At 42.6% G+C, this 27,218-nt stretch overlaps 4 protein-coding genes across 8 annotated transcripts in view; 2 read left to right on the top strand and 2 right to left on the bottom strand.

Moving 5' to 3' along the window:
* Positions 1-2,912, bottom strand: part of rgs14b (regulator of G protein signaling 14b) — a 15,992-nt gene extending 13,080 nt beyond the window's left edge. For 3 of the 5 annotated variants that reach the window (XM_076273534.1, XM_076273536.1, XM_076273535.1), the window contains exons 1-3: positions 2,806-2,912; positions 2,443-2,565; positions 453-474 (exon numbers count right to left, since the gene is read on the bottom strand). In XM_076273534.1, the coding sequence (XP_076129649.1) occupies positions 453-474; positions 2,443-2,565; positions 2,806-2,874 (214 nt within the window). In that variant the 5' untranslated portion in view covers positions 2,875-2,912. Of the gene's footprint in view, positions 1-452; positions 475-1,902; positions 2,052-2,442; positions 2,566-2,805 lie in introns of those variants that run through there. The other 2 variants (XM_076273537.1, XM_076273538.1) reach the window with 2 other exon arrangements.
* A 3,250-nt stretch (positions 2,913-6,162) lies between these two features.
* arl3l1 (ADP ribosylation factor like GTPase 3, like 1) lies at positions 6,163-9,765 on the top strand. Its single transcript, XM_076274236.1, has 6 exons — positions 6,163-6,180; positions 6,692-6,835; positions 8,247-8,363; positions 8,520-8,570; positions 8,691-8,876; positions 9,718-9,765. Exons 1-6 carry the CDS (start codon positions 6,163-6,165, stop codon positions 9,763-9,765), a joined length of 564 nt encoding a protein of 187 aa, XP_076130351.1.
* Positions 9,766-11,001: 1,236 nt separating this feature from the next.
* Positions 11,002-14,935, top strand: LOC143112060 (myozenin-2). The gene is made up of 6 exons (XM_076274311.1): positions 11,002-11,053; positions 11,566-11,665; positions 12,243-12,394; positions 12,629-12,791; positions 13,673-13,856; positions 14,558-14,935. Exons 2-6 carry the CDS (start codon positions 11,590-11,592, stop codon positions 14,739-14,741), a joined length of 759 nt encoding a protein of 252 aa, XP_076130426.1. The 5' UTR covers positions 11,002-11,053; positions 11,566-11,589; the 3' UTR covers positions 14,742-14,935.
* An 83-nt stretch (positions 14,936-15,018) lies between these two features.
* On the bottom strand, positions 15,019-24,165 carry rbm22 (RNA binding motif protein 22). Its single transcript, XM_076274310.1, has 11 exons — positions 24,095-24,165; positions 23,418-23,471; positions 23,286-23,315; positions 22,966-23,098; positions 22,787-22,887; positions 22,387-22,559; positions 21,972-22,172; positions 21,389-21,553; positions 16,653-16,741; positions 16,279-16,410; positions 15,019-15,967 (listed from the first exon to the last, which is right to left on the bottom strand). Exons 1-11 carry the CDS (start codon positions 24,146-24,148, stop codon positions 15,819-15,821), a joined length of 1,281 nt encoding a protein of 426 aa, XP_076130425.1. The 5' UTR covers positions 24,149-24,165; the 3' UTR covers positions 15,019-15,818.
* Positions 24,166-27,218: the final 3,053 nt, after the last annotated feature.

Genomic DNA, 27,218 nt, shown 5'->3' with positions numbered 1-27,218 from the left:
TCTCTTCTACAGCTTCAAAAAGTATAGCACGCCTTATTGAACATAAATGAACTCCTGGTTTTACCCCTTCAGTACAATAATAACTTCAAGAAGTACTTTACCGCACAGTACTTCCTCCATTCCACCCTCTTTGTACTTGTAGCTCTACAGAGTAAACATTCAATTCTTAGGGATCATCTGTAAACTATCAAATGCCGATAGTGGCAATAATATCAGCCATTGCACACTCTACCTGTCTATCTGTCAGGATGAAAGTGTTTTCCATTATGGAAATGTGTTTAGATAATCATTCGTTACATTACAGTGTTCAAAGAGGCACTGCAGACCACATGTTCAATAGCCATCATTGTTCCATATCACTGTTGCATACATATGTCAAAGGTCAGCTCTGTAAACGGCATACTGTCTGCAATTTACATAACAATTATTCAAAAGAACCGTTGCAAACTCACCTCCATCTGATGCTGCCAGCGTCTGTGAAAAAACAAAAGTGAAACATTTTCATCACTGCACATTTTCCAAGCCGATAAAGGACAGCCCATAAACAGGAAGTATCCCAACATTAAACTAGCTGCGGTTTCTTCACAGACATCTGCACCACACTGCATCTGCAACACTACGTAGCACGCAACCGGGGTTCACGGATTCCCTCGTCACGGAAGCTGTGTCCATATATGAATGCGCAGAGAAGGCCTGTGAACTGCGCTCGATATGAAAGGTGGCTTTTGACTACAGCACACCAGCCGCAACTTGCCCTCCATGCTCTGTTTCTTGCACTGAAAGATATGTTGACAATATTCGAGTGAAAAACAAAAATGCGCCTGACCTGCCATGAACCCCTCCACCCCCCAGCGCACACCCAGTACACACAGATGTCCAAACCCTGCTTCTATTTTTTAGGATTGTTATGACTGGCAAGAGAGCCAGCAGGGAATAAGGGGAACAAAACATAGAACTGAAAAGGCCTTTTGACATTGATATATATCTCTAGGCCTCTGCACAATGTCTGAAATGTTGTGCAGAAATAAATAAATAAATATAAATAAGCTTGACATTTCTTAAAATGTGACTCTATTCATATTGATTATTCATAACCCTCTTTAATAAGTCTCATGGGTCCGTTGGAAATGCATTAGTGTCTCCTTTACAATTTGGCATGTGACTGGCAAACCGACTATTTTCTCCACTCCAAGTACTTAATATTCCTTCAGAAAATATTCCTTCAGAAAATCCCTTGAAACAAGGCAAATCGTTTCCTCTGCTACTTTAAGTCACTGGCCAAAAAATAAAAGACAAATTTGACATTTCAAAGTGTTGCTTTGGGATGAAAAAAACATAATTTTAAACAAATATCGTTGCCTAATGCTTTATCTGTAAACGGCTCCACTTGGAAGTGACGGTTAGTGGCATCAATCACATGAATAATGGAGGTAGAATCCACAGTTTCCACTGTGATCAGGAAAAACATTTATCCTGAGACAACATTTTGGCTCTGTTACAGGTTTACCCTGTTTTTCCAAAAACCTTCTAAGACAGGCCTGGCCCCTCACTCAAAATACAACCGCAAAAGAGACTGCTCCCAGGAAGGACATATTGTGATCATTTTGCATCGAGCAACGGCATGCAAAAAGAGGAACATATTTGTCTGCTCTTCAGAAAATGTTTTTTAAACCCTAGATCAAGCAAAAACTTGATGTTTAGACTTTAATTCAAACTGTCCAAGGAAATTGCATTGGTTGTATTGGTCCACTATATGGCAGTTATGAAGTATATCAATACACAAAATTCAGTTACATGTAAGCTCATACACACACACATACACACACATAACACACACACTATCGCGCACATGCGTAGGCAGGCACACCCACAAAGACACAAAAATATATTCGAAGAACACACCATCATGGCCATACCTTGTGCCCATTGGAAATCCCTGAGTTGTTCAATTTTAAGGACATATCTTCAATTTCATGAAAAAACTCAGAGCTTTGAGGACACCCTGAGACACTAAGTCTTAAAATGTCTGTGCTGACAGTCTCACAGCAAGCTCACAGTCACTTCCTGCTTGAGCAGGAAGTCTTACCATGGCGACATGCCACAAGAGGATGTGTGGGCACTCTTCATAAACACTGAAACCTCTTTGACTTTGACACAGACAAGGGTAAGTGTCAGACCAATGTGCCGCGCCTTCTCTAAAAGGGTCGTCAATGACTGTTCCTAATTAGAGGACGTATACAATGATACTACAATCAAAAGAGCAACACAATCCAAATTTACACAATCCAAAATCCCAAACTTTCAGATATGTAAAAGCTTGTTTTGCACAGATAACTACTAAGTGATGTTAGCAGTAAGAAATACGATCATCTGAGGAGGGAGGGGAAAAAAGGAAATAGGCAAAGAGAGGAGCAGGTCACAAAGTAAATCACTAAGTGTCACCTTTGTAACAGTCAATGTCCGACTGCCAGTGAATCCAGTGCGTTCTCCAAACTTCCTCCTGAAGGACGTACGCAGGGTGAAGTGGCTGAAGCCCCGGGTGAGCTCCTGGAAGCTCATGGTCCTCTGCACATCACAGGGGCATCAATAATCCACATTATTGACATGACCATAAATGCTCCTTTGATTAATATTACATAGCAAAACATTTTCACATTCATTCATGTTAATACAAAAGAGATATCGGAAAGGCTGTAATCATCAATCCGCTGACACCATCCCTCATAACATCATGAAGTTCAGATCTAAAAACAGGTCAGATCTAAAAAGAGTCAGAAATGAAACTGAGAGACAGATCTGAAGTACCTTCTCCCGGCCCTTGGCGGTTGCTTTCTGCGCCGGCTTGTCATGTCGGTGTAAAGCCGTGGCCTCCATGCTGGTGGTGAGAGGGAGCTGGGCGGCTGTGTGGTGTTTGGCAGGCTGACCAGCCCACACTGGGAGAGCATGGCAAAAGGGACCTACATGAACGGCCTATCACTAAGCAAACATCACCCCCTGCCATAAAACACAACTCTGCTCGGTATAAAAGTCAACGGATAAGAAAACACCAGTGGCAGACACACACAGAGAGACAGAAAGAGAGAGGTCCAATTACTAGGGAATATAATTGTACTTTTTTCTACTGTGGGTATTGATGGCAGAAAATTCAAAGAGCTAGGGAATTCCAAGCCCATCATTTTTAAATAACGAGGTCTATCTGATGGTCAGATGGTAGGATCAACAGGCCTCTCTGTTCTGCCTCCATCAGATGGACAGAAAACAGTGGGGGGACTACAGAGCCAAACTGGCTGGGAAATATCAAACACATTTGACCAGTCTGACTGCAGCAATTCTCCTGTAAATTCTGTATTTGTTTGACTAACGTTCTGTTCTCTAAAATTGAGAGATATTCATTTTGAGAAATATTTTAGGAGGTAGATGTCCAAGTTGAAATAGCATCCATAATGTAATCCAGATTTCCCTAATGACATATTTCAGTCTTTGAAAAAAGGTTTTATATAAGTTAAATGTAATGTAACCACATATAAATCTATGAAATGAGCATTTTAACTGTGAAATGTAATTTCAAAGCTAGTGAGCTAAGACTGTCTGTGGTGCCAAGCGTTGCCTCAAGACGATTTTAGAAATTATGCCAAGATGCTGCGACAACAGTAACATTTATTGAGTTTTCTATTATAGCTCCTTACCAGCAGTCATTTGCATAGTAATGCAGCTGCATTATGTTATCTGAGTCAGGTGAAACCACAATTTACTTTAGAAGCTTGATAGCTAGTTCCACAGCATTGTCTATTTAAATGCTATTACCTTAAAAATGTCATTAGAATTACACTTGCAGAATTACAAGTGTTCGATCCCCAAAAAGCTATAATGTACTCCAATGCCCTGGCTGCTTTGTGGTAAGCCATTTTAGAGATGCCCCACTGGCCAAATTGCCCTCAACCCAGTTCTGGACCAACCCCAGCAAGCCCATACCAGCCCAGGGACCTGCTAGGATTTGCATAACTGTGGTTAATGTGTTGTGTGATGGCAACACCTGTTCCCAGCCAGTGACATCATGCGAGCGCAGAGCTGATGAGCAAGCCATCAGGATATAAAGAGAGGGGGGAGGGAGAGGGGTGGCATTCCTGCATCCCTTACGGATGGCCAGACAGGCAGATCTGGCAACGCAAGCATCTGCATTTCAGCCCATCAGCAAGAGGCCAAATGGACTAACGCACAGTGTGCTCAGTCAGGCTGACACAGGGGCGGGCTGACCTCGTTTCTGTCAGGTCTGCTACAGAAAATGTCCATTAAATTTGCTTTCAAGACAATTCAAGTAGAACTCTATAAGTCTACTTTCAACATTCTATTTTTTATTTTGTCAAGACAATTGGATTTCCTTTTCTCATAAATATTAATTTCTTCCTGGTGAGAGGCAATTTGAGGATAATTGCTCACATTATAAGAATAAAAGTACAAGTCAGTCTTGCTTTTGCATTTGCATAGCCATGCACAGCAACTGTGGCACTTACTGGTGTTGGTGACAAAGGGAATTGCGACATCTGTCTACATTTGATGGGTGCCATCCATCTCACATTCACTAAGAATATGCACATGAGCGCACACGCACATGTACACACATACAAACACACACACACACACACACACACACACACACACACAGAATATTTTAATGAGTGAATTTTCACTCCGGGCACCATGTGTGCCTTGCCTGAATCTTAGCGATCAGCCGTGCCCACGTTGTAAAAAGGCTTCAGTTCACAGTAGACCACTTGTCTGTTCCACACAGAGAATGCAACATCGCTGGAGACGACAGCAGTATCAAAGCATCAAAACATCAAAGGCAGTCTGATGAGAGACACAGAGAAAACACAACAAAAGGTGTGTTATTCTGTCTGTCCCAAAACAGGAACTTCAAATCTACTTCAGAGTGTATATAACTCCGAAAGACGTTCATCCCCAAGTTGTTCCTCTGAGATGTAAACAAAGTTATATTATTGATTAATTCATGCATTGTGATTCTTGGAAAACTAGCTCTCTATTTTATTTTACTTTATTCAGTTTCTATTTAACGGTGACAGTGTACATGGGTGAAAGTTTGATACAGTTAAAACGGTGCGTGTTGAAGCCCCTTGGTTAAATACAATGTCCTGTGAACAATTTTTAGTGAACTTTCATCAGGGACATGACAGTATTTGTCATAATCCTGGTTCTGCTACTGCCCTGTATATATGTATATATGTTGATGGCCCTGCAAAGATTATGATATGCAAAGTTTATCAGAGCACAATCTATCAAATCATTGTCTGTCTGCATTGCTCTGTACCCACTTTGTCCTGCATAAAACAGTTTTTGTGTTTGTGTCATGGGATTAAGACGTATTTACCTGGGTGAACACTATTGCCCCCCACAGTGCAGGAGTAAAAGCTCACAAGTTAATGAACCAAGACAAGAGGACCATGAAGCAGCTTGCACATCAACATCTCGTGTAAATGAAACATGACCAGGAAAAGACCTGAGAATCTGGCCCCATAGACTAGCAGGCTAGCCTGCTTTCAGATCCTAGCAGACTAATTCACATGACCTAAGAAGTTGCTTTCTATGTCTGCTTTAAGTCCTAAAGACAACCAGGCCAACAATTATGGTTTAATGTGAGTAGCAGCCCTTAGACAGAATAGAAATCTTCACAACAGCGTGTGTCCAGAAGGCTTGGGGAGAGAGAGGTACTGTGCCTTTGACTGTGTGACAGAATGCTATGAGGCCTATGGCTTCTTGTGTGGCAGGTGGTTCGGAGGGATAATCCAGGTAAGTCTTTAATGCAGGAGTGAGGCAGAGGAGGTGACTTGGGTGGGGGTTGGGGTGGGAGGGCAGGAGAGAGGGAGGTAGAGGCGCGTGAAGAGATTGCTAATTGTGGCCCGTTAATCCTTTCCAAGTCCCCACCTCCTCTTCCTCCGACCGAGTGGAGACGGGTCTCCATCCATCCTAGCCGAGGCTGCTTCGCTAAAGCCTAGTTCCGTGGGAAGCAACGAGGTGTCTGTTGGCACCTTCCATTTAGGCCTGGTGGAGACGCAGATCTAACTGGTTAGGATTTACCATAGAATGTAGCTTTGCTTCTTATCGCCATCCCTGCCACCACTGCCTGCTCCACTAACACCACTCACAATGGGAGAGAATCAGAAGGTAGGCATCATTACCGTTGTACTGCAACTACAGACTGTGTGAATACCCGAAAGGGCAAGGTTCTGCTTTTCAGAGAGTTGATTCTGTGAATTCTTTGTTCTCCCCTGAGAGACTGAGTCAATTGGGTAGTTGGAAGCAGGAATTGTGTTACTCAGAAGAAGCTACTTACTGTAGTGAATACTGTTGAGTTAGAGAGGTTTAGTGTTGTTTTTGCCAACCCAAAGGCCCTAATGATTCCATTACTAATGCATGGACAAGAATATCTGATCAAATATGTTGCAACCTTCAGCTATCTTTTTCTTTGTTCAATTTAAAGTCATTGTTCAGTCCAATTTCCTGATGTGTACAAAACTGTTGCATATTTTATGAAATATTACCTAAAACAGTATTGACTTTCAAAGCAAAGCTTGTTTGAGAGTAAAAAGTAATCATAGCTATTGTATTTGTACATATGTATACGTGATGACCTGTAGCTGACCCGTTATGAAACATATAACCCCATCTGCTCCAGGGTTTGTTCTCAGTCATTGAGAAACTGAAGGGCACCACAGAGTTGGAATTCCGGATAGTTCTCCTGGGCCTGGATAACGCTGGCAAAACAACCTTACTGAAACAACTGGCTTCAGAAGATGTCAACACCATCACACCTACTCAGGTAAGGACATGAGTGAGGTTGTATGCTCTGCAAGAGAACACTACACTTGAGGATGCTTGAGGATACCCCTAATGGTCATTATGCTGTGAAGTCTGGTGCGTGGTTAGTTTGTGGATTGGGCACTAAGTACTGTTCTCTCAAAAACAAGCTAGGACTGGAGCTGTAGGCTTTAATTCCGTGTAGATATAGGCTACAATTCCTGGCATTACCACAGCTTACATAAGTAGACTCTAAGGTCAGGTTAGGAAATGGCAGTGACCTGTTGCTATGAAAGTGTCAGACTTGTTTCCCTCTGTTGTTACTCAAGTCTAGCGTGATCTTCACATGCTTGTGACACTCATCCAGAACATCAAAACTACTTTCAGTACCTTCTCACAATGCAAATGAGACAAATAGATGACACAGTTAACACAAATGTACATCAAAAAACATAAGTGTTATGATATGTTGCTAAGCATGCAGCCAAGAAATCAAGCAGAATACCTTGTGGAAGTAAACTTTCTATGTACTGCACTTGAACTGAACCTGAAATAACCCTGCTGGTAGATGATATAAAATGGCAATGACAACAAAAAGTCACAGTCGATATTGTGGTATTTCTGATTCCTACCATTGGGTTCCTGTTTCTATTCTGGCAATCCCAGACTTGCCAAGACAACATTCACCAAAGGGGATCAGAAGTCTCATTAGGCTGTGGGCTGGCATTGGAGCCTCACGCCTCAACCTGACACACAAAACCCCCAGTTCCTAGAAATATGATTGTCTGGACTTTCCTGTAAGATGACTGAGATAAAGTCTACTAAAATGGCTCAGGGTGGCACTATACGGAATTCATTCTGTACTGCTTGAATTAGCTTTTCAAAATAAACACAAATTTTCAACATTTCACTGGTGCATATTTCCATTTTGCCAATTTTGTGGCGTGTTTCATAAGAGTTTATAAGAACTCTGTCAATACCAACGGTTCTCTTCTTAGTGTTTCATGTAACAGCACAATTGAGCCTGATCAGCATTCGCTTTCCCTGGTTAATTAACACACATCTATTACAAAACCCTTAAGCATAACTCCCAGTGAGTTCCTTTGTAGAGGAAAGGATTCACACTAAGAATAGAGCCTAGGCCGTGACTTTAATCCCGCGGTTGAAGATGATCTAGCCCATCAAGTCGTTGGAGTAGGAGGCTACTTAAAGGCCGGGTAAAAATAGAAACGTGTTTGAAACGCTGCCATCTCTATCTCTGGCCATGCCAGGATGTTGGTCCCAATGAGGATCACTGGGACACCTGGGCAAAAAAAAGGGACCCCTCATTCACACATTAATGGTCACGATGATGTCCCACTTCCATAATGTTTTTAGGAATAGTATAGAATCTGTATTATCAGCCCAACTCTACTACTGTTTAACTCCACCAGGGCTTCAACATTAAAAGTGTGACATCCCACGGCATGAAGCTCAATGTTTGGGACATTGGAGGACAACGAAAGATCCGCACTTTCTGGAAAAAGTACTTGGAAAACACAGACCTGCTGGTTTGTTGAAAACATTTCTCTTTCAAACTCATTTATACACCATCTAGGCTATAGTATGTATAAGGAAACTTATGTAGACCAATGTAGACCAATTTACTCTCTAGTCCTATATATAGCATGTATTAAGCCATTGCTCCTTCTTCCAACCACTTTTAGATTTACGTCATTGACAGCGCAGACAAGAAGAGGTTTGAAGAGACAGGGGTGGTAAGACAGCACACAACTTACATTAATTGGCTGGCAGACTAGCTGACAGACTAGCCTTATTCACTAACCATTTATCTACTAGTTTTCTAAATACCTGATCCTTCCTCTTTTCCCCCGAAGGAGCTCGCTGAGTTGATCGAGGAGGAGAACCTGAAGGGTGTGCCCATACTCATTTTTGCCAACAAGCAGGACCTGGCCACGGCCTCACCCGCCAGCGAGATAGCAGAGGGACTCAACCTGCACACGTACCGCGACCGCGAGTGGCAGATCCAGGCCTGCTCTGCAGTGTCTGCAGAGGGTGTACAGGTGGGCAACAGCAGGCACAGTAGGATAAGGCTGAAAACACACAACAAAAACAACCACAACAACAACAACTTGCATTTATACAGTAGCCTACTTTATCAAGGCACTGTATGGGCAGAAATGCTCCCCGCTAAGCCTGAAAACACATAAAACATCTGTGGAAGGCAGAACTACCACATGGTACCAACAGGTCACAGTCATGCCTGAGAACATATAGAATAGACGATGAAGGCAGACATATTACATCCTACAAAATCAGAGTAGATCAAATCAGTCCTAACTGCAATATTACCTAGAGGATGTGCAAACAGTGCAACGCAAGTGAACTATTACGACTGGAAGGCTGGCTGTGAAGAGATATGTCGGTTTGTTGTTGTGCTGTCACCACAAGACTGTATTAAACACGCCAATCCCACAGTACAACAACAGTGATAACAGCTTTGTTTGAGTAGTAGATTTGTTTGAGAAGTAGTTTTAGCGGCTACGCATGGAGTGACGACAGAAAATGAGCTATGAGAGGATTCTGACAGTTTCATTTAATTTGATACTATACAGTGTCAATGCAGAGTCAACGAGGCTGATATCATTTTTTATATTTATTTATAAAAATACTGCCTCATTAGATGTCTTGTTGCACTTGACAAGGAATGCACTTAATTTTGTTGTACCTGTTACAATGACAAATAAAGATATTCTATTCCATATTATGAGATCAGATTCAGTTTCAGTAACGTGAGAGAAGACATGTCATTGCTGTTTTAGAATTTGGCTGAGAGGCCCAAAATATTTTTAAATTCTGTTTGCATTTTGTTTGATTGTCCTCTTTTATCCTGTCATATTACAGGATGGCATGAACTGGATCAGCAACAACATCGCAAATAAGAAGAAGTGAATGACAATTTGTCCACAAAGTCATTTTTTACTTCACTACCCCAAAACATTTCTCCGAGCATAATGAAAAACAATTTTGTAATAATATTTTTTTTGTACGAAGCTCAGTGCTCAGTATGAGAAAAATCCAGACGTACATTGTAGCATTTTTGTCTGGCTTAAGAGAATCCACATACTAAGTTCTGAACAAACAACTAAAGAATAAGCAGGTTGGCCATCAGGCCTCCTTGTCTCTCCTGTCAATAACAGGTGCTATGTTGAGCTAAGCTGAGGCCAGAAGCAGTATACTTCCTGGATGTACTGGATGTACTGTCGGAATGATTGACTGTCCCTTTGTAGAGGGTTCTGGAACATTTTGAAATGCAAGTTGATGGAAGTATCAGAATTTGGAAAGTGTGGAAATGTCCAGTATGCTGTCAGTCAAAAAATGAATAGAAAATATGTTTAGTAGTTATATCTCAGGGTACATTAACTACCCACTATGGCGTAACCCTTTACCTAACCCAGTCCTGCCCACAGTGAAAATAGCCAGTTATAAATCAGAGTAGATTTGTGATTACACAGAATTATGTACAAGGCAACATTGTATAGAGTGTACAATGCAATTGTGTCTCTGCAATGTTTGTGAAATTATGTGAAATTAAATTCCTCTAGTTCTTTACAAGCTCCGGTTTAATTTGTGAATGTTGCATTGTGATGAAATTAATTTACAATTAATTAAATTATTTGTCAGTTTTACTGCTGAAATTAAGTCTGTAATTACAAACATTATGTTTCATATTCTATTAATTTGAAAATCAACACATTCTGTCACATATTTCCCTATTATTTGTGCAAGATATTTAATGAATCCAAGGTTACTGTGGGTAAATAACGGTGCTAGTTGAGAGCTGAGAACAAAGGTGAATGTATAAACTATAAGGGAGAAAAGACGGAAAGAATTGGGGAAAAGAAAACCGCAATTGCTTGGGTACACCTCCATGTTCCTTGGTGCCCTAGATTTAGGCATGAGTCAGGCCTTAAGGATGCATCTGTGGTTTACTACGTGCCATCTCTCTGTTCTGGCCCCTGGATCAGGTTTTTACTGACCAGGATGCGGAGGGGCTACTGTGATAATCTCCTGACCATTAGCCTTTAGCACACCACTGGCTAAATTAAGCCAGTGATCTAACCATTTAACTCCAGCCTTGCTTAGCTCTGTCAGCTCACATTCTCCCCCAGGCAGAAGCCACTGGACTGCAGCGAGCAACACATCAGTCATCACAAGGATACAATCCTCTAACTCACAGGTATTTGCAAATACATCTGTGGATTTTTGGCAGTATTGCTGAAGGCATGCATGTAATTGTAATGGCAGTCTAATCAGTTCATATGATTCTCATAGAATATTCTTTTGTCTGCCAAGATAAATCTTGAATATATTTATATTTCTTGACTGACGACTTATTACTGATCTCAGTTTGAATCGAAAAAGGGTATTTTCCATTAGTAAAGATGGCTATCTCATTTTTACTTAATTCTAAATCTCTGATGTTTTATTTACTGATTTGCTTGTTTGTATTTTTTCTCCTTTCTTTTCTCTCTATTATTGTGTTAAATGCTCCAAATGTAAAGCACTTTGAGCTGTGTTCTGTGTATGAAAGGTGCTATAGAAATAAAGCTTATTATTATTATTATTATTATTATTATTATTATTATTATTATTATTATTATTTTCATGTAATGACATGCAATGATAGCTCACACAGTGGGAACACAGCAGTAATTCTTCTAAATTAATTATTGTTGCATATGCCTGAAGAGTGAACTAAAAACAAAAGCCAAAATGCCGGTTCCTTATCCCGACATGGAGAAGCAGAGGAGACAAAAAATGTTGGACGCCAGCGCAGAAATAGAAGGAGGTATGGCACTGCACTCAAATCCACATCAAAGCTCATAAAAGGCTACATTTCATGTTAATCTTATATAATAAACGTCAGTTTGGATTGCTATTAGTCTTTAGCTTGACAATGATTCAACAATTCAAATTCAACAATGGAAATTCCAAATGTTCAATAGTGTTCAAATGTGAACAGAACAGAAAGTGCAGAAAGCAACTCAGTAATGTCATATCCCGGAGGGGGGGGGGGCATACTGATCCATGACTCACAAATGCCTGACTGGGCAGAGCCCTTAGCCCCAGTCAAAGAGGAGATGACCTCACAGCACAGGCAGCAGGCAGTCTGAATACCCGCGTCAAATTTAATTAAGCTACCGAATACTCGTGTTTACAGAGCCCGGCCATGATTAATTGCAGATTGTCCTCATAGTACATGTCAGGGAAAAATATGGCGATAAATCAATTATCTCTATGACGTGTCATAACCTTGGATGCCTTCCTCATTGTTTTGTTTGTGTGTGTGTGTGTGTGTGTGTATGTGTGCGTCTGTGTGTGTGTGTGTGTGTGTGTGTGTGTGTGTGTGTGTGTGTGTGCTACAGATCATTTTAACTTGGGGAAGAAGATGAGCATTCCTCGAGACGTAATGATGGAGGAACTGAAACTGTTGTCGAACAGAGGCTCCAAGATGTTTCACGAGCGACTGAAGCGAGTTGAAAGGTTCACCCTGGAAAACGCAAACACACAGACTTGTGTAGGAGTATTTCACTCTTGTATCATTCTGCTATTTTTATATTTAGAAGGCACAGTATGCAAAGTCTAAGTCCTACAGACTTGTATTTCATGTCAACATCGAAACAGCAGAGAAACCCTCTTTTAAGTGAAGAGCTCTAGGACCCTGTGGAACAGATGTCTGCAGATTGTTTATAGGAAAACAGGCATATAGGGCAATACTGACCTGTCCACTACTGGTTCTCCCCATGAGCAGGATGACACCGAGGGCAATAAAGGGCCTGGGGGCAATAAAGGGCCTGAAGACAAGAACTCCAGTGGCAGTCAGGTGGGCATCAGCCAGCCTGGGAAGAACTGTCTGGTGAGCACACTGAAACACACTGTGGCCAGGAAGGGGAACCCTGATGTTCTTGCTCCAGGTGAATACGCTCTCTGTGGTTCCGCAGCAGTCTCCTGACACAATTGTGAAGTTCATGTTGCCCAAATCAAATATTAAATATTTAATATCTAAATAATAATTTTAAAATTAAATATTCCGATATATATTTTAATAATTCATGATTAGCTCCATCCAAAGTCGTTCTATTACGAGTGGTAAAATAGGGCAGTGGCATAGCATGCAGTAGCCTGAAAAGCTGTGGGTTCAATTCCTGAATCTGGCCTTCTACCGTTGTACCCTTGAGCAAGGCACTTAAAGCTGCAGTTGGCAAGTCTGACAGATTGAGAGGACTTTGAATGTTGAATGTTTACAACTCTCATGCCCCTCCCCCACTACCACCGAGCACCCTCTCATCGAGTTGTGCTCGCCAGTGTGTGTGCACCAGACTGTGATTGACAGTCAGATCTCACACAGCCCTGCTCTGATTGGACCAGAAGAACCGGGAGCTGTGGATTTTTGCAAAACAAATAACAGGCTTTAGGTGGAGGTAGAAGTGTGGTTTTTTTTCTAAAACCGGCTGATTTATGTTGTTCTGTCGGAGCATAGTGTCGGTTTCAGTGAATATGATAAAAAAAATCTTGCCAAAAGCAGCTTTAACCTTAAGTTGTTCTGGGGACATTGGCCCTCGTAATATAATTGACATATGTATGTCGCTTTGGATAAAATCGTCTGCTAAATGAATATATGTAAGCGTAAAATACAAAGTTACCTCTACATTCAAAGTTCCATTTTAGCAGCTACAAGTGGAATCCAGATTCCAAAGTGACTAACAATTTCAACTTGGCAGAGAGGTGAGAGAATAGAGCCTGCTCATTTTAAATATCAGAGGGTTCTCCCCTTTACTCGTTTAATCTCTGTAAGGTTACTCTGGGCCGCTGACAGAGGTACCCCACGAGAGATTCAACGTCACCATCATCCCCAAGTCCTACAGCTCACCGTGGAATGAGGAAAAGCGGGACGGCGACACTGTGGTGGCGTCCATCAGCGCCAACCTCCCCGAGCTGCCAGCCAAGCTCACCCCGGCCAACTACAAATGCTTCAACAGGTCAGCACATCTCCCACGGGCCAGACAAGCCCGCGTCCTGCTGAGGAAGCGCTCTGGCCGGACGGGCGTGCAGACATTTGGCCCCGAGGGTTAACGGCAAGCTGTTGTTGTGCCTGCCATCCTTTGGAGAAGTCTATGGCCTGAATAGTGAAACCCAAGTCTCTTCACAACATGCTCAAATTAGGCACAGCATGGATTGTAAGATGACACTATTGCAAGGCGAGCAGCCATAAAATTGTATTGCTTGGCTAAAAGTCAACTTCTAATACTTGATCAGTTCTCACAAAATTGGTTTGATTCCTTCCATGTATTGGCTGCACCTGACCTGACATTGTGGCCAACTCACTAGAATCAGAATAGACTCTTTGTTCCTCTCTGTGTTCACTCCATAACTACATAGTGCACTTTAAAAAGAGCAAAAAGGCGATTAATCACTTTGTAGTGCACTATGTATTGTAGTGAATGACTATGATTGGGACTGAGATGGTAACAACTTTGTTGTAAAGGAACCAGAATTTGTAGCCTATTCTGCATTCTCAACACACATGTATTGAGCTTTTTTTGACATATGCTTGAGAGTTAGGTTTGCAATCAATAAACACACACCTAATGTGACCTATTAGTATCAGTGAGATAGCAAACAGGAAATGCTTTTTGTCTGTTTAACCATAAACAGGAAATGCGTTCTGTGTTTCTCTCAGGGCTCCGACGCCTTTTGGAGGGACGGCAGGAAGTGTGAGGACATTCCCTTTGCCAGGGTTCGAACTCAATCAGGCCTACACAGAGTCAAATATGACCTGGGAGCGGATGTGCCACCGGCCCAACTTCAACCGCAGGCCCCAGGGATGGGTCAGACAGTACACCCCCGAGTCTGAGGACCTCTGAGGATGCAGAGAAGACTGGGGGAGCTGGACTGGGCTGAGCTGGGCGGCTGTGCCCCGTGTCCAGTGACTTGACTGACACTGACTGCACTGGCTTAATGAGCATAGAAGAGGATTACAACAGGCAGCACGGCAGCTGATCTAAAGCTTCTACCTGAATGCTGAATGTAAAACTGACCTTAAAGAGCAGCTCTAGCAGGATCTGAACTAACAGGGTTTTGTGAAGAAAATACTACTTTTTTTTTCTCATTTGAAGGAAAATGCATATCACTATTCGATGATAAATCATAAAATGAAAGGGTTTAATAAATGTTACATTATCACATTACAAAATTGTTGGAAACAATACACAGATGAATGGAAATATCACAAAACGGGTTGGATTGGTCCAAATAGGACGACACACACACTACAATTGGACTGGCAGTGACGGCTGAGTCCTCTTCTTCCATTCTGTAACAGTTCAGACTTTGAAATTCTACATTAGAGTGACAACGTCTCCACCTTGTGGAGAATAATAGTTACTACACCCTAGTTATGCTACAGAGTCAGGCCAAGTGTACACATCACATTGAACACGCAACCTCCAGAAGGTCTCAGGTTCATAGCAGGCTGAATTTAAAGTGGAAAAGTTGTCTGGATGTAATGTGTAGAAATAAAAAGCATGCGTCATCTAAATTTTCTTTGTTCCATATACATTCACGTACTTCCCCCTCTCCCGCAGTCAGACAAGCCTCACAGTGGAAAAAACACTTATCACATCATGGCAAAAGGAATCATACGAATGAGGAATTGGTTTATGGTCATATCCAAAAATACAGAGAAATAAGACAAGCAAAAAAAAAAAAACATGAGTGAGGCATATACATTTGATGAATTTGAAATTGAGCCTGCTTCTCTGATGGGTACCAAGGATTCACTGCTTTGATAAAAGAAATAAAAAAGACATTGCCCACTGGAATAGGACCAACATGATGACACAAATTATATATATATATATATATATATATATATATATATAAAAAGGTTGTCAATAATATTTTTTGCCACAGTTCACAGCAGTGTTTTTTAAGTACCATCCCTATGTGCCTCCGTGGCGAGCAGCATGGGCGCCCATGCGCTGAGGATCCTGGGAAGGGTAGTGGACCTGACCTGGGAGCCTCATTTGCATGGGAGGGGGCATAGGAGGGCCCATACCATCCATAGAGGGGAACATTGGAGGACCAAAGCCTACAAAACAGAGCACAGGGATATAGATTACTACTGGGTAATTAAATACACACCCTGAAATATAAGTGATTTAAATCTTCGCAAAAGCTTGTTTTGCAAAGTCAACATACATCAAATTATTATTGTTTTAATATTAGGACATTTTTTTTATGAATTGGGTAATTTCCTCTACTCTGTGTCCACTTCAGTTCTCAAAGAAGTTTCTATTGAAGTACGTCCAATTTTGACAGCTGACCAACCCCTCCCATTATGACACTACCCTTGCCACCGGTCACTCATCCCCATGTAATGTCAGGCAGAGGGAGTCTGACCTGGAGGTGGGGGCATGGAGACCCCTGGAGGAGGTGGCAGCCCCATGTTCATCACCACAGGAGCACTGCTGGGGCCCAGGTTGAAGTAATTGGCTGAGCCCTCCTCTTCTGACACAGGAGGTGGAGGCAACGCTACGAGGATTAAAAGAAACAAAAAAGTATTTAGAGATACATAGGTATTTTTTTTAAGAATCAGAAAAAAATTGAGATGTAAAATAAACATCATAAACCTGAGTGTAAAATAAACGTCATAAACCTAATTCAGTTTATATTAGAATCTATGTGATTAACAAAATTGATTTTCCGCACAAATACTTAATGTTAGCACAGCTAGCCTTTTCTTCTTGATGGTGATAGTCGTATGAGTCGCTCACCTCCAGGAAGTCCAGGCACTGGTTCCAGTCGCATGCCGCTTTCAGACACTCCGTCTTTTTCTCTCTCCTTTCCTCGAGATCCCTGGGACCTGGGACGGACAGACAGACAGACAGACAGACAGACAGACAGACAGACAGACAGACAGAGACAGACACAGACACACACATTAACTTCCATAGAATGGTTTTGTTATAGGGCTGAACGATTTATTGCATTTGCGATAATATCGTGATATGATGAAACGCGATTTTCAAACCGCAAAGGCTGCGATTCGTAATATGTGACGTCAACAAAACGCATTTATACTTGCGCTTGACGACGCGCCACCGACTCTTAACACTGACCACTGAAGAAGCAAAAAATGTAAACAAGAGGACCAGCTAACAATGTCAAGAAAGGTCTGATCACTAGAGCTACTTTGGTTAAAAAATAAACCTCTTCATTACCTTTTGCCCGAACCTGCCATGTCCCTGGTTCTAGTTCATCATTCCCCTGTGCTGCTACTCTGGCTGGTAACTTCGTTCACTTGTCCAGCTGACGATTAAAACTCCACGACTGTTTAGGCTGCACTCATCTGTGCACAAGGGACTTTTTGTACTGGAGTACAGTGACAGTGGGGGCATTTGCATTAGCGGCACAAACATTTCATCTCACAGGTAATGAATTGATGCATAATGTTATTCTCAAGTAGTGGTGTGTGTGTGTGTGTGTGTGTGTGTGTGTGTGTGTGTGTGTGTGTGTGTGTGTGTGTGTGTGTGTGTGTGTGTGTGTGTGTGTGTGTGTGTGTGTGTGTGTGTGTGTGTGTGTGTGTGTGTGTGTGTGTGTGTGTGTGTGTGTGTGTGTGTGTGTGTGTGTGTGTGTGTGTGTGTGTGTGTGTGTGTGTGTGTGCGCGCGCGCGTATGGAGAGCACAGGAAGCGGTGTGCGAGGAAGCAGAAGAGGGGCAAGCGCGGAGGCGTCCGGGCCAGGCTAGCGGCCAGCCCAACTCGCCCAGCCATACCATCCATTCTCCTGGCAAATGTACGATCACTGGACAACAAAATGGATCACATACGACTGCTGATATCAACGAACCGGACAGTAAGTAACTGCTGTGTGCTTGTCTTCACTGAGACTTGGTTAAATGACAACATTCCGGACTCTGCTGTACAACTGGAGCAGCTAGCATGCTATCGAGCAGACCGGGCCATTGTAAAGGGAGGTAAATCACGAGGAGGAGGAATCTGTGTTTACATCCGTGATGAATGGTGCCGGGACACTGTAGTAGTATGCAAACACTGCTCACCACTGGCAGAGTTTATGATCAAGTGCCGTCCTTTTTACCTGCCAAGGGAAATTACTGCGATTCTGCTAGTCGCAGTATACATCCCGCCTACCAACAACAACAACGATAAGAACGCGGCTCTTAGTGAACTGTACCAGGCTGTCAGTGAACAACAGATGGCACACCCAGACGGTTTCACCATCTTCACTGGAGATTTTAACCATGCTAACCTTAAAACTGTACTTCCAAAGCTACACCAGCATGTTGATTTTCCAACAAGAGGAGATAACATCCTGGACCTGGTCTACACTACACACAAAGGAGCATACAAAGCCACCCCCCTCCCCCACATTGGACTTTCAGACCATATCACTGTTATGCTAATGCCCGCATACAGACAAAGGGTAAAAGTGAACAAACCGGTTCGTAAGCAGGTAAAAGTGTGGCCTGAGGGAGCCTCCGATGCTCTTCAAGACTGCTTTGACACAACAGACTGGGAAATGTTTAAGCAGGCAGCCACTTACAACAACCAGACAGATATAGAGGAGTATACAGACACTGTAACCTCTTACATCACCAAGTGCATTGATGATGTGACCCACACAAAAGACATCATCACTCGGGCTAACTGGAAGCCATGGCTGACAGGGGATGTCCTCAGGCTGCTGAGGGCCAGAGACAAAGCCTACAGAGCTGGGGATGAAGCTGGCATGAGAACAGCGAGAGCCAACCTGTCCCGTGGCATCAAGGAAGCAAAAAAGGAATACACTCACAAGATAACCACCCACTTCAAAGACAGCAGGAACGCACAAAGCCTATGGCAGGGCATTCAGGCCCTCACGGACTACAAGCCCGCGCCACAGAGCTGCGAGAGCAACATCCCTCTGCTCAACAACCTGAACCGCTTCTTTGCTCGCTTTGAAGCACAAAACAGCACCTGCCCACAGAAGACCCATCCCCCTCTACATGAGCAGCCCCTGTGCCTCTCTGCCGACAGCGTGAAGAGGACACTTGCTGCTATCAACACCCGTAAGGCAACAGGTCCAGACAACATCCCTGGTCGTGCGCTGAAGGACTGCGCAGGGGAGCTTAAGGATGTCTTCACAGACATCTTTAACACTTCCCTGAAGCAAGCCATCGTCCCATCTTGTTTCAAAGCTGCCACCATCATACCTGTGCCGAAGAAAACTGCTCCATCCTGCTTCAATGACTACCGCCCTGTGGCACTGACACCCATCATCATGAAGTGCTTTGAGCGGCTTGTCATGTCACATATCAAATCCATTCTCCCCCCCACCCTGGACCCCTTCCAGTTTGCATACCGAGCCAAACGGTCTACAGAGGATGCAATCTGCTCTGCCCTCCACCCAGCCCTCACCCACCTGGAAAAAAGAGACTCATATGTGAGATTGCTGTTTATAGACTTCAGTTCTGCATTCAACATTCAACAACAACTCATCTGCAAACTTGACAAACTGGGACTCAGTACCTACCTCTGCAACTGGCTACTGGACTTCCTCTGTCAGAGGCCTCAAGTAGTACGTGTTGGCAACAATACCTCAAGCAGCATCACACTGAGCACAGGGGCCCCCCAAGGCTGCGTGCTCAGTCCGCTGCTCTTCACCCTGCTGACGCATGACTGCACTGCAACCTACAGCAACAATCACATAGTGAAATTTGCTGACGACACAACTCTGGTGGGTCTCATCACCAAGGGCGACGAGACTCAATACAGGTTGGAGGTCGACCATCTGACCACGTGGTGCAGGGACAACAACCTCCTGCTGAACGTCAGCAAGACCAAAGAGATTGTTGTTGACTTCCGGAGAGGTCACACCCAACACCTGCCACTGACCATCGACGGTGCTGTGGTGGAGAGAGCGAGCAGCACCAAATTCCTGGGGGTGCACATCAGTGAAGACCTCTCCTGGACCACCAACACAGCATCACTGGCGAAGAGAGCTCAGCGCCGCCTGTACTTCCTGCGGAAACTCAGGCGAGCAAGTGCTCCACCAGCCATCATGACCACATTCTACCGAGGCACCATTGAGAGCATCCTCTCCAGCTGTATCACTGTGTGGGGCGGAAGCTGCACTGAATACAACAGGAAAGCCCTGCAGCGCATAGTGAACACAGCTGGAAGGATTATTGGTGCTTCACTCCCCTCCCTGAAGGACATTTACACCACCCACCTCACCCGCAAGGCGACCAAAATTGTGAGTGATGCAAGTCACCCCGCTCACAATCTGTTTGATCTACTGCCCTCTGGGAAGAGGTACAGAAGCCTGCGCTCCCGCACTACCAGACTCACCAACAGCTTCATACACCAAGCTGTTAGGATGCTGAACTCTCTCCCTCCTCTCCCCCCTCCACCCTCAGCTACATAACATCCTGGACATTGGACCCACAATGGCCGCCTGCACCACTCCACTTGCACACTTGTACACTTTGCAACTTGTTGCTGTTGTCCTGAAAACACAACACTTCTGCTGCTCTTACATAACTTGCACCACTATGCCACTTTATTTCTTACTTAGGTCAAACAGAACTACCTCAGCCTCTTATTGGCCTGACTTTGCACTAGTATTTTATTTTATTGACTGTCTATGCACAATTTCAACCAAATTTTGCTGCTCTTATTTTTTCATTATATGTGCCCTCTTATTTACTTATTTACTTACTTTTTTGTTTACTTGAATGTTATGTTTGTCTGTGGACTTAAAATTGGTAAAATATGTCTTGTCTCCACCGTGGGATAGTGAGAAACGTAATTTCGATCTCTTTGTATGTCTGGAACATGTGAAGAAATTGACAATAAAGCTGACTTTGACTTTGACTTTGAGGACAAGGAGAAGCCGTGTCAGTGCCACTACATGTAGACCTATTTGTTAGCTAACGAAAGAAGATCATATCTACATGAAATAGAAACAAAATAGAAACGTATAAGGATCATTAAATGTTTACAAGGCTGGAAGTTCAACAAATATAGGTCTACTAATGTGATTAAAATAGTTAAATAAAAAATATTTCATTCATCAATCTTATTCAATGACCTAATGCCATCATAACATAGGCCTGGGCTCCAGGAAAGAACAGTTTATGTTTAACTTATCTAATTTTGTGTTGGTCATACTATAGAATAAATATATTGCTTGTCTTTGTTGAATAAGACAGAAGATAAAGAGCTTAAACATAATCGCATATCGCATCGCAATCGCAATATTGGTGAGAAAAATCGCAATTAGATTTTTTTCCAAAATCGTTCACCCCTATTTTGTTACACTGAAAAAAATGCATTGTTACAGCGAAATCAGATATGACACTCTCCTTAACATTTTCTCTTTTGTTGGAATCCTAAATGACACAAAAAACTGGCCATCTGCAGCACCGCCTCCCATGACTAACTTTCTCATAAACCATCAAAGTCCAGACCATGTCCTCCTTAAAGACAATAAGGGCCTTTCAATCCTCACCTGCCCCATTTGACGTTGAGTCTGCGGCCGTGAATGATGAGCTTGTTAAAGGACTTCTCCGCAGCTGACTCAGCAGCCCCACGCGTAGCAAACTGGATGAAAGCGCACTGCTGTCTGGGAACGACTGTGATGGTGCGAATCTCCCCAAACTGATAGAAGTGGTTCCTGCCAAAAGAAAACCACATAGTAGGAAACAGCCCTTTAACGTGGTTAAAAGCATGTTACCCTTTAGTGTAAACAATTTGCAGATTCTCTGGCAGTCAGGCTCACCACATCAAATAACCTGCAGTTTCAACACAACAAACCAAGAACGGGTACACTGCTGAAATTCAATGGAAAAGTAGACTGCAAATACAGTGTAATGGAGAACACAAATACTAGAGAATTGATTTTGGGGACAGAGGCAGTTCTTCTAAGGAGATCATTGTATGAACATAGCACTTAAGAAGTCATTAGGAACACAACAAATCCTTTTAAAAAACAGCAGTCATGGAATAGCTTTGGGGTGGGAAATCTCCAGATTTCATATTCAAACGCATTTCTATAGATGCTGATGTTCAGGCAGAACAATGGAGAATCTCACCTGAGTTCTGAGTCAGTGATGGTGTCTCCTAGGCCTCCCACATAAAGAGTGGTGATGGACTTGTCGTCTGGAGTATCCAGTCTCGGCATGGAAGACGCCCTCTTCAACAGTTTGTCAGCAACCGGATCATTGATGCCATAGTAACGGTCCTTGATGTTCTGGTCAGCCAGAGGGTCATCTGGATCAGTTGGCTTCTCATGTCTGTGGTTAAAGGTAAACAGTAGATACAACTTTCAAGTCCAAGGTTACATGTCAACATTGCAATACTAAACATTAGGCTTAAGACACGTTTTGGCATTAAAATGACCAAGGTAATGGCAATTATATTTTATTTGAAGCTAAAAAATGTGTCTGGCAATGTTGATGTTACCGCTCTGCCTAAATGGCGAACCCTTCAACCAAAGCCGCACCTCACCTGTACGGACACTCCTCTCCTCTCTTGCACTCTCCCTTCACCCAGAAGGAGCAGATGTGTGGCCTGTTCCTCTTGTAGTAGGGCGTGGTGCGGGCCAGCTTCAGGAGCATGTCACTGGAACTCGGAGCCTTACCAAGCATACCCACTGCCCTCGTCCCGTCAGAGTTGGCAATCTGTCAGACATTCATCATTCAGCACTTGGGGATGGCCATTTATCTACCTTGCTACCAGAATGTACCTCATTCTATGTCTGAAAAGACCAACTTTGGTAAAATCCACACTAGTAGTATATGTTTAGTGAATGGAATGAGGTGTATACAGGGGTAAATAATGATTATTGATAAATCTGTGATTCTAAACAACATCATGCACACTTCATGTGAGGTTGATGGAAATGTACCTCTCTCTCCATATTCTGAGTGTAGTATTCTTTGTTCACATCTGACTTCGGCACGTCATCTTTGACCGAAAGACCTGTGTCACGGACCTGAATGGGCAGACCTGCGGGAAGAATACAAACATTTTACTCCTGAGAGGACTTGTTTGTGAAAGACCAGTGGTGAGTGGACACAATCATACCATATTCAAGGTCAAGCAAGCAGGTCTGGCAGACGTTCTTCATTTTGCTGCAAGTCTGACAAACCTCTGTCTTCTTGAAGCGCATTCTCACACCAGGGCACCAGCGAAACACAGTAAAGGGACGGGCACAAATCTACGGAAGCAAAATATACACAGGGAGGGAGGTGAAGCTAATGAATAATAGGCCTGCAACTATTAATTGACTCATTGAGGTCAATTGCAAAATCCCAAATTAAAAAGTACACTGCACTAAGTGTAACAGAAAACTATTAATGTTAACATGTTGAATTATTAAGGCTAACGATCATCCTTGCACTTACTTTACACTCCTTCCCATACTTCTCTTTGGTCTAACAAAAAAGAAAAACATTCAGAAGTTCATCATTACAATTATCTACAGTCTTTTAACCATAAGAGGTGATGCAGCCATTAAATGAATGTGAGGTACATACCATGCGAATGTAAGGATTCTCTCCTAGACATGTTTGGCAGAGAATTGGAAAATCCTGCAACGAGAAATAACACTTCATAAGTCAAAGGCATATTTGAAAGACAACGCACGTGTTGGAATAAAGTTTGACAAACGTTTTATATCACTCCTGTAGAGATTTGTATTTCCTCATGCATTGAGCTCCTAGATTAACGTAAACTAAGTTATCGTTAGCTCACAAGATCAACGCTCCTGAAATGTACCTAGCAAGAATAAATACGACACATACACATTAGCTTACAGTATAGAAAATGAAAATGTTGGCTCCCTCGTTCACATATGAGTTAACGTTAGATTCGATTTGAAACGAGTCTTCGTTTACGTTAAGAATTCGTTTTGACTTCGTTTTACAAGCCACATGCCTAACGTTATTAGTTTTGGCTTCGTTTTACAAGCCACATGCCTATTCACAAGCCAGTCTGATGATAAGCGTAAGCGATGATAACGTTAACGTTACGTTACATTCTTTGAAAACAGACAAAAGTGCTAGCGTTAGCTAGCCAGCATCGCCATAGCAGCATTTCAGGATGATGATCGGTTTGTCACCGTTAATATAAACACTTATTACAGTATTCACATGACCATTAGCATCACTTAAATTATGTTATATTTTAGTTAACCTAGACATTTAAAGCATACCGCGTCCTCCCAATTTTGCCTGTTGTATGTGTTAGCTCCTAGAGACGTCGCCATTTTTCCAGGGATGGACGGGAAGTGACGTAGTCGACCTATCCGTTTGAGAAGGACGGTGAGCCAGGAGTGTCAATAGGTCCTACTGGAAAAACAAAAACTCTCTGGCTGACTGTATAGTAGGCTGACTACAAAAATACAAGTTGTGTGTAAAAGCTCCTAACTGTATTATATAGGGGGGCAAGTGGCAAGAGAGATAGATTAGCTATGAGGAAGATAATCCTGGTGGCTTGTGAATAGAAACTGTCTCTGTATCTGCTGGTACCGGTCCGCATACTCTTATACCTTCTCAGGGGTGTGATTCTTCCGTTTTTTTGGACTTGAAAATGAGACCCACACAATTCATAGATCCGATGAGTTTTTTTTAAAGAGAAGGGGGGGGGGTCTGTCGGTCAGAGGTAGGCTATATTTCTGTATACACAGGCCATAGTTATAACAGGCCGCTGACATTGACGACGGGTTTTGTGCTTCACATCTTTCCGAATATCCGCCGCTTGTATTTCGTTTACTAGTGGATTTCATTGAAAGTGAAAGTAGACGGGACGCGTTGATCAGCTGCGTTCTGAAGAATGCTTGATAAGTTCAGTGTGTGTGGCGAACTAGTTTCTCAACAGAAGCAATGAAACAAAGGTCAACAAATTGATTTAAAGACATCATGTATGAAGTTTTTTTTTTCTCGTTTTGGCTTTGCATCAGGTACGCTTTCAGGAATTTCCGATAATGAATCTCGTGATGCTGATATTGAATTTTAATTTCTGCGCGTGTAAGCTGTGCTGAAGTTAGCTGTGACGGACTAGCCAAACCTTACAGGTTTTCATAGTTTTAACACACAAAGCCTGTCTACCTTAGGGGACATTCCAGGATTTTGGTACATTTCCTGTCCCACCACTTAAATCTCAAATGTACATATCCGAAATATCCAATATACTGCTCCAATAGACTATTTTTTGTAAATAATGTACTTGTTATAAGACAAACTGTAAAATTTGGTGGAAAAATAAGCTCCTTAGATATTATTCAATAGACTGAATTTGGACCACCTCAAAAAATGGCCATTTTCTCTTGTCCCACACATTGGGTGACCAACTCCTTTGCCAAATTTAACAATTAAAATAAGCTCTAAACTAGATGTACCGCAGAGCAGTACAAAATATGACTGCCGCCCAGTCCAGCACATTTTTTCCACAAAAATAAATCACGCTGAAAGGCCTATGATTCTAACTGTCTCACTAAATTGCATTATCCACACTCAATTCTCACTGGTATCTGCTAGACAACAAGTACCAAAACATGATTAGTTCATCGATTTCACATGTAAAATTCATTTTATACAACCCCACCTCCATCTTGCCTGTTCATAATTCTGAGAAATTCTTGAATTGTGTGCATGTGTGCATGTACATGTTTATGTTATGTGTGTGGGTGTGTGTGTGTGCGTGCTTGTGTGTGTGCTTGCGTATGTGCCTGTGCATGCAAGCGTACATATGTCTACTGTGTGAGTATGTGTCATACGTATGATTACTGTGAATGTATGTGTGTGCGTGTGTATCTGTTTGTGCACATGTGTGCACATGAAATGGGTTAACATGACCCCTGGAGGCAAACATACGGGAAAAAAATGGTCATCCTAGGCCCAACAGTTGTCAAGATATTCACAGAGAACTGTGTCTGCCCTACCCTCCTTTCGGGGGGTCCAGTCCAGCGGGGGGGGCTACAGATCAATGCTCATGCTCTGGGACTGGCACACAAATTTATTACATTTAGAGGCCAACACTTTCAAGATGGCTGACTTTCAAGATGGCCGATTATTGTTTGGCCCATAAGTTCTGAACGGGTGGACGGATTCGCACCAAATTCTGTGTGCTCATGCTCTAGGACAGGCACATGAACTCATTACGCCTCTGATGGCGTGGGTGGCTCACTAAAAAGAAGCGCTGATAGGCTTGTCAGCCAAGGAGTGGACATCCCCACAGCATCCTCCCTATACTGAGCACTGTGTGAGGAAGAATCTAAGGTTTCTTTGTTTTACATTGAGGAAGAGGCTGTGGAGGATGCTGCGAGTGCAATGCTAGCTAATCTCCCGTCCATACCTGCAACAATGATGATTTACCAAGTCCTTACTCTTTCTCCTGGTGAGATTCTCTATCGGGATATCAGCTGCCTGTGCTCTGCTTCAGGCATTCTTCAATGTGAATGCCAAGAAACCAAGAGTTTTAGCTTCAATCCCACAGACGCCAGCACACAAGCTTCAATCCATCGCCCACCAGAAGTCCAGTGGCATAGCCCAAATGTTGTGGTGAAATGGTGTGCCTTGTTGCACGATGACAAGATCTACCCAGGAATCATTCAAGCAGTGAATGAGACCCATTGTCAGGTCAGATGCATGAGTAAAGCAGGGCCAAACCATTTTTTCTGGCCTGTGAGGGAAGATGTTCATTGGTACCCTTTTGGTGACATACTTGCTCTCATTTCTCCACCAGATAATGTCACATTGCGCCACATGGCCATTGCAACTGATGTGTGGGATGCTATAGCCTCTTGTGAACGAGAAATATAAAGACATGTTGTGAACTAAAATCCAATGTGTTCATGTTCAGGCTTAGGCTCCAGTGGGTTCATTTATTAAAAAAATTCATGTTCAATTTTTATATTTCATGTTCAATTTTGATGAAAAGTTTTTAAAAAGAGGTTTTAAACCTCATGACTATTGACCTCAATATAAAATGATAACAGACTGATCTTTATACAATTTTTGTACTGTTCTTGATGATATTACATTTTGTATAGTTCATGCTCAATTTTAGTGAAACATTTTAAAAGAAGGGGTATAAAACCACATGCCTGTTGAGTTCAATCTAAAATGAAATACAAAAAGCTGCTGTTCTACTGATACTACATTGATGAATCACATTACTTGTGTCTTCATGGAAGTTTGGTGAATAAAAAAGCATTTCAGTAATTCTGTGTGATGGGCTTATATTCATAGCATTTTATCGGGTCTTTACAGATTTTCATTCAACCCCCGCAACCCTGTTACTCAACCTCAACCCTGTTGCTGTAACATTTTTAACTA

Source organism: Alosa pseudoharengus, unplaced genomic scaffold, assembly GCF_046254945.1.
Source record: "Alosa pseudoharengus isolate Yale_2024_CS ecotype anadromous, Long Island Sound unplaced genomic scaffold, YU_APseudo_1.1 YU_APseudo_1.1_scf_8, whole genome shotgun sequence".
Taxonomy (NCBI): Eukaryota; Metazoa; Chordata; class Actinopteri; order Clupeiformes; family Clupeidae; genus Alosa; species Alosa pseudoharengus.
The sequence above is the reverse complement of the archived record's forward strand: the minus strand, read 5'-3'. Positions and strand labels throughout refer to the sequence as shown.

Coding starts and splice junctions, on each gene's coding strand:
- rbm22 (XM_076274310.1), bottom strand. CDS start 24,148: ATGGCGACGTCTCTAGGAGCTAACACATACAACAGGCAAAATTGGGAG. Junction 16,411..16,652: donor AGTGCCTGGACTTCCTGGAG/GTGAGCGACTCA, acceptor TAATCCTCGTAG/CGTTGCCTCCACCTCCTGTG. Junction 15,968..16,278: donor CTCCATGCCCCCACCTCCAG/GTCAGACTCCCT, acceptor TCTGTTTTGTAG/GCTTTGGTCCTCCAATGTTC.
- LOC143112060 (XM_076274311.1), top strand. CDS start 11,590: ATGCCGGTTCCTTATCCCGACATGGAGAAGCAGAGGAGACAAAAAATG. Junction 12,395..12,628: donor ACGCAAACACACAGACTTGT/GTAGGAGTATTT, acceptor CCCCATGAGCAG/GATGACACCGAGGGCAATAA. Junction 13,857..14,557: donor AACTACAAATGCTTCAACAG/GTCAGCACATCT, acceptor TGTTTCTCTCAG/GGCTCCGACGCCTTTTGGAG.
- arl3l1 (XM_076274236.1), top strand. Junction 8,364..8,519: donor TGGAAAACACAGACCTGCTG/GTTTGTTGAAAA, acceptor AACCACTTTTAG/ATTTACGTCATTGACAGCGC. Junction 8,877..9,717: donor TGTCTGCAGAGGGTGTACAG/GTGGGCAACAGC, acceptor GTCATATTACAG/GATGGCATGAACTGGATCAG.